The 7,026-nt window shown below is 53.1% G+C and overlaps 1 protein-coding gene across 1 annotated transcript in view; it reads left to right on the top strand.

Annotated features, from left to right (window-relative positions):
* The first annotated feature begins 3,667 nt into the window (after positions 1–3,667).
* Positions 3,668–7,026, top strand: part of Nrp2 (neuropilin 2) — a 116,788-nt gene continuing 113,429 nt past the window's right edge. Inside the window, 1 exon segment of the mRNA XM_059278130.1 lies at positions 3,668–4,389. Coding sequence (XP_059134113.1) covers positions 4,317–4,389 — 73 coding nt within the window. The 5' untranslated portion in view covers positions 3,668–4,316.

Below are 7,026 nucleotides of genomic sequence, written 5' to 3'. Positions count from 1 at the left end.
CGAAAACCGCACCGGAAGAGGCTGCGAGCAGCAACCTATGGTCGTGTGGGGAAAAGGCTGAATCCAGCTCCACGAACCCACTAACTGGTCCTTTGAGCATGTTGCTGCAACTCTCCGCCTACCCCAGGTCACCTCTTAAGTGGTTTCCAAGCAGTCTAGGCCCACTGCTTCTCAAAGTCACAAGGTAAGGCCAGGACCCACACCACTTTGGCACTTTAGTGAATATGTTCTTGGTGGGGATCTCCAGAAATCTGAAACATCAGACCCCATCTGAAAAGCATTCAAAGAGGAAGTATGAAGGGACTAATTCTTCAAATATCCTTCAATAGAAGATATATTGAAGGCTGTTCAGTAAATGGCATACATCAGAATTATTGTTTAATTGGCCTATGGGTCTTTGCAACAGAATCACCTAAAATGTGTGTGGGGCGGGGGAATAATGCCCAGAAATCATTCCAGACCTAGGGAATCCCAGCTGCAGGAGGCTGGTACCCAGGGACCTGGATTTTTAACACCTGCCTTCTGTGATTCTAATGTCCCTCGAGTTTGGGACTGTAAAGCTGGGGATACCTTAACTTTCCACAGGGAGTAGCTGGGGACAGCTTTCTTTTAGCACCATCTAGAAATTTTCTTTATGTTCCCCCAACCCACTGCTCTCCATTAAAGGAATGCAGGATATGATTATCTATTAGTATTCCACAATTAGGGAAACTGATATGAACATCTCATCCCAGCTGAGTGAGAGATGTGGTCAGGAATCCCAGCTTCACTATTAGCTGTTTGGGGCCAGTTTAGTGTTTCTGTTCACAAAACCATTGTTTCAGAAAACTATCCAGGTCTTTTCATGAGAAAGAATCAGGGATGTGGACGCACAAAGAGAGGTGTGGAACCTGGTTCTTCAACCACCTTACCTCTGGTTAAAGCCAAACCCATGGCTGCAGACCCCTCCAATTCCATTCCAGATAAAAACAATGTAGACAGGCCCGAGCCAGCCACAGCCTGGAAACTTTCCCTAAAGCAGACCCCTTTGCCATGTGACACGCGTAGGGCTTTGGGTTCTGCTCTGGAATCCTTGGAAGTCCTGGGTGAAAGCAATTCTAAGCCTTCCAGAGGCCAAGGAGAATAGCCTGATTCTGAACTTTTCCTGCTCTGCTGAAACCCTTTGAGAAGGCAGGAGCTCATCACCACGTGTAGAGGCCTTTGGTGGCATGGGCATTATTTATTGAGTGCTGCCCCCTAGAGGATTGAAAAAGAGCTGGCCACTTGGAGTCCCCAGGGCTGGGAACCAAGGCTTCTCCCCAGGCCATCTGCAGAAAATGAGGCCTTCACTCCAGTGGACCGCAGTGAAGTCTTGCCTGCAGAGGCACGGAGGCTCCCAGGAAGCAAGTTAGCGCCCCCTTTAGGACACGTCTGAGAAAAACAACGAAGATCCATAATGCCTGAAACAGGATCCAGGAACAGAGCACTGAAACTTCTAACTTCTCCCAGAACCCAGTGGAGAACCCTGAAAGTAGCCAGATGGGAGTCCTCAAGCCTGAGGCCCCAAGGCCAGCAGTCCAGGGCTGTCATCCTTACAGTTTCCCAATGGTCTTTGGTTTTCTTTCTCTCTCCTGTCTTGTCCGTGCCCTTTAAACAAACCCTATTTGTAGTGTTCTCAGAAACCGGCTGTATGAGGTCTAGTGAGAGCTGGAATGGTTTGTGCCTGGAGAGCGGTGGGGGCGGTGACACTTAGTAACTCTTGCCTTGCAGGCACCGTGAGTGCAGTTATTTACCCTTAGAACAGTATTTTGGCAGCAACACAAACTGGGATCTGTGCTTGAAGTCCAAAATCTAGACTTCTCCCTTCCTTCATCAAGTATTTGGGACTTTACAACCGGACTTTAAACCAGGAAAACGTAAAGCTGGAGCTTTTAGTGATACGGATTTTCTCTTGAGCCTAGAAAAGCAAACAGGGAAAGGAAAGGGAGAAGGAAGGGAATTAAAAGCGGCCTCTGTGTGTGTGTGTGTGTGTGTGTGTGTGTGTGTGTGGTGCTTTCTGGCAGAACTCAAGAGGCCTCTGACACCTACCCTTTGCAGTCAGGCATCAGATTAACCATGTGGTACTGGGCTTGTGGACTTCCCCTGTAAAATCCCCTCTATGGCATCATTCAACTAGCTGCAAATCACTTCTGATTCAATTTTGTTTGGATTTATCTCCGTGTAAACAACAGTTAAGTGAGAGTTACAGATTTTTCAAACACTGAATGTGATCAACAAAGCTAATGGCAAGTCCAGATAAGGACAGAAACCACCCAGAAGAATCCTCAAGTCCAAGCCAGGGAGAAAATGGTATCGACAGATGTGTGTGTTCCTTGTCACCCAAACTTTCTATTTCTTAGTCTGCAGGCTGCTAGGAACCGGATCGCAATGTTAGCCAGGCGTGTTCTGTTGAATCTTGATCATGGTAAAGCAATGATGCCTGGTGAACATGATGGGGATCACCAAGCCACCCTCAGAAACAAAGACGTAAGTGTTTTCCCAACTGTTAGCTTATAAGCACCTTTAGACAGTTTTCATGCCTCCACTTAAAAATAGTTAACATAATGCTATTTTCTTTCTGTCAACACTGTGACCACATTTCCTTGGGGAAACATGAGCAGAAGTAGTTACAGTTGCATTCCAAGAGGCCTTCATGTACCTGCGCTGTGCGCAGAAGCTTGAAGGTGTGTTGGGTGGCCGGGGAACAACTTAATTGCCTGGAGAAATTCTTTATTGAGTAAAATCGTTCTTCGTCTTAAGATAACTACAAGTTAAGGGTACAGGGGTAAGCAAATCCTTACCCAGAAAGCAGAGGAGTCTGTTTGGGACCCAATAAAGGATCTGAGTAGTAAACACAAGGAGTATTTGGGGTTTGCCCTCAGGTAGGGCTGACGGTGTGTGTCGCCTCCACGCACGGCTGCCTCTGGGAACACAAGGCTGAGCCGCTGACTGTCTCCCTACCTCAAACACAGTCCGCCACCCAAACTCCTCCTGCAACGCCATTGCAGGTGGCATTGTGTCGGATTCTGCGTGTGTGGCACCCGAGTCTCGGAATTTAGGGGGGAACAAGCATTTCCCGAGCTCCGCGGAGTTTCCCTCCCGGCAGGGGCAGCGCGCCCCTAAAGGGAGGGCGCTCCTTCCTCGGGATGTGACACACCCGCAGCCCCGCACCGAGGTGCGCAGGGCGGGAGGGAGGTGCGGGGCTGGCAGAGGGGCGGCGGGGTGCGAGGCACCTTAACTTTGATCGCGCGGCCGCGGGGTTGTGAGCCACCAGCGCCCCGCCCGAGCAGGGTGCCGCGGCCCTGGGCTCTGCGCCGCGCGCCTCCGCCGCTGCCTCTTTAATCAGGAACACAGAAGGGGCGGGCCCTGAGCCGGCGCGTAATCGGATCGCTCTGCCGCGGCTCTGACATCCACATGCTGCTCGGCCTGAAAAGGCGAGGGGGGAGCCGGAGGGGAGGCAGAGGAGGCGAGCGAGGCATCAGCCCGCAGCCCGCCCCCGGCACATCCTCAGAAGCGCAGACACTCGGCCGGCCGCTGGGCGAGGTGGAGGTGAGGGCGGGCGCCAGCGAACTCGGAGAGCCGCTCGCACACTCGCGGGCGATCCCAGCCGCCGCCGCCGCCGCCGCCGCACCCGCAGCAGCACCAGCAGCAGCACCGGCAGCCGCCGCTTCCTGCCTCGCGCTCCCCTCCAGAGACTGGCCAAGCGGGTGTAGCCGCCGGGGGAGGCTCCCGCTGAGGGAACCCGGCGAGGACAAGAGCCCGGAGGCTGGCTGCCTCCCACTCCGCCTGTCCAGCGGTCGGTGTCTCTGCCCGCGTGTGTGTCCCGGGTGCTGCCGGGGGGGACCTGTGTCAGTTTGCGCCTCTGAGATCACACAGCTGCCTAGGGGCCGTGTAATGCCCAGGGCAAGTCTTGGCTTTGATTTTTATTATTATTACTATCATTTTACGCTTGGCTTTCGGGAACCCCTCGCGATGTTGTAGGATAAAGGAAATGACACTTTAAGGAACTGGAGAGAACATACACGCGTTTGGGTTTGAAGAGAAAACCGGTCCCCCCGCTTACCCCAGCGTGCTCCCTCTTTGCTGATTCCAGAAGCTATCTCCTAGTGAGGTGGGGATTCCAGCAAGAATTAAAGGTGAAGACAGACGGGCCACCAGGACCCAGGAGGGAAACGCTGGCCATTAGAGACCTTTACAGAAGACACCACAAGGAAGAAAATTAGAGAGAGGAAAAACACAAAGACATAATTATACGAGATTCCACAAGCCTAGCCCTGGAGAAAGCCTCTCTTTCAAAAATGGATATGTTCCCTCTTACCTGGGTTTTCTTAGCTCTGTACTTTTCAGGACACAAAGTGAGAAGCCAACCAGGTAAGCCCCCTCAAAGTTTTTCTATTATTTTTACATGTTTCCCCCGCTTTAAAGGCGACTGCTAACGCAGAGAGGCCACGCAAAACCGCTCAGGAGGAGGCTCCCTCAATACTCAATAATTTAAAGGGAGAACTCAGCCGACCCTCTTTACACCACCAGGGCTGCTAAACCCAACTTTTCTCTCTTGCTAGGAGTGTGTGTGTGTGTGTGTGTGTGTGTGTGTGTGTGTGTGTGTGTTTTGTAACAGAATTTGGCGGTGTTCAGATGTCACATATGGACTGAATCAAAGGTTTAAAAATACTACAAAGCCTTTGCATTACAGTTTTGGGGATTTTTTTTTTCCTGTCTTGAAGCAGAACACATCTCCCTTGAGTTTCTTCAACCTAGCCAGTGAAATATAAATCATTTGCATTCCCTCTACTTAGCTACATTGAGCAATGTTAGCTGAAGGGCTTGAGGGGAAAAAAAGCAAGAGTCTAGCTTTGGTTTTCAGATGTGTGGATTCTTTGCAGAATGGGTGGGTACATCCCAGAATCCGAGGGCTGAAGCTAGTGGAGCAAGTTAGCTTTGCGGCTGAGATGGGATTTCCCGTGGGCAGTTGGTAGTCCCCACTCTATCCTGAATCCATGTGTTTTCTGGGAAAGCAAATCATGTTCTTTAAAATTTTACTAAAAGATGAAAGAAACTGCATGCCCCTGGAAGGTCTCTCAGTCTTGTGAAGTGGTTAGAAACTTTTGAGTGGAATTTAGTCTCAAGCACTGCCCAAAAGGGTGTGTGGACAGAGGCTGTAGAGATAAGTAAGCACGGTGGGGCCTAGGATAGTCCAGGGCCGGCCTTTGTGGAGTGCCGCAAGGGAGACCTCCCTGAAAACAGGTCTCTGGTCTCAGGGAATGCGGTTCTTCCTCCCTGGAATTGCTTCAGGGTGTGTGTGTGTTGGGAGGGGATGCTTTTCTCCGCTCTCAGACAGTGTCTGGAACCTGATGAAACTCTTAGCAGTTGCTGCTACAGGTGATTGTGAATGGGATTCTATCTACCAAGGAAATGGTGAGGGGAGGGAGGGAGGAAGGTAAAGGAAAAAACTCAGAGAAGTGCTTTTACCTCGAGGTGCTGGGGAGGTGACAGCCAGCCGCCGCAGTGATGGGACTCGCTCCCTCCAGCCACCCTGGCATCCCCGCACCGTGCTTAGCAGGTCCTGAGGAGAACGCTTAGTGCCTGCCAAGCTTCTTGTCCCTTCCCCAACACACACCTACAGCCACTTGTGTGGGAGATATATGGGTTTTATTTCTGCTATCTTTTGAGGGTTTGAGGGGGAAGCGGGGGATGCCTTTGAGACTCAAATCCAAGCCTTTCCAGTTCCTTCTCTGCGGTAACTGGTAAAGGCAGCTGTAAGCATGAGCTAAAGGATGGGTGCAGGTCCGTCCTGGGGAAATTTTCTGGGCCTCGCATTCGGTCTTGCCTTAATTCTGAATTCCCAGCTTGAATTGAAATTAAATTACCTCCCACGAACCTGAATGCTGCGTAAATTATGTATGTGTGTGGTTTGCTGGGTATGTGTATATATGTCTGTGCGTGCGCGCGCACACACGCGCGCTCCTTGAGAATGCCCACGGTATATTATGTATTCAGGAGCGGACTCCGGTAGGCCCGGGTGCGCGAGTGCGCGCCCACGGGCACACACACCACGCATACAACTTCAGGCTCCCTGTGATGTGCGGAGCGAAAGGGACTATGAAGACTCGGGGACCATCTCCTATCCCAGATGTTCGCACATCTGTCCCTGAGCGCCGCGTGGAGTATGTGTACGAACGTGTGTGTGTGTGTGTGTGTGTGTGTGTGTGTGTGTGTGTACGACACCCGCTCGGACCCACTCCTGCTCTGCCACCTGCCTCCCGCGCTCTCTGCAGAGCCCCCTCCCATCCCAATCCCTGGTCTCGCTGCGTCACTTCCAGAGTAGAAGCTCTAAAGCGCGGAGTGCGAAGCAGGTCACCCACTAAGCCGGCGGGCAATCTCGGACCCGGGGGTGGAACCCGCCCAGAGTAGGTATTATCCAAGTCCCCGAAAAGGCGATCGATCGCCGGTCACGGTTTCAATCGAGCAACGGACTTGTACCCAGACACCTAGCCCGGGTGGCTAAGGGCGAGGCCAAGCTAGACCTCTGACTCACCCCATGTGCGCCCGCCAGGAGGTGGGTTGGTCCCGGCACTACGGCGGCAGCGGGAACCTATTCCGAGAAGGAAGCCAGGAAAGAAGGTGGCGGGCACACGTGGGGGGTGGGGGCAACTGAGCAAAATACCCAGACGGTCCCTGGCCGCTGGAAGGCGATGTGAGCACCGTGCATCCGGCTCCCAAGCGCGTAGCCTCCCGCCCGGGGCTGGCTGGCGAACTCTGGGCAGCTGGGCTGGGCCAGCTCGGAGCGCCCCCTCCTGCCCCCCACGCTGCACTAGGCTCTGCAAGCTCGCCGCAGCCCCTGGAGAACCGGCTTGCAGAGAGGCTGGGGGCCTGAGGCCGAAGGATCCCCGCGCTAGCCAGGCCGGGGAGGCAGGAAGCCGGGATGGGATTGCAGCACCGAGGGCGGAGAGAGGCGGGAAGCAGCTAGGTAGCCTAAGCCGCAGGAATGCGCGCCGCTTGCCCAGCCTG

Source organism: Peromyscus eremicus, chromosome 13, assembly GCF_949786415.1.
Source record: "Peromyscus eremicus chromosome 13, PerEre_H2_v1, whole genome shotgun sequence".
In the NCBI taxonomy this organism is placed as follows: Eukaryota; Metazoa; Chordata; class Mammalia; order Rodentia; family Cricetidae; genus Peromyscus; species Peromyscus eremicus.
This window is presented reverse-complemented; position numbering and strand designations above follow the sequence as displayed.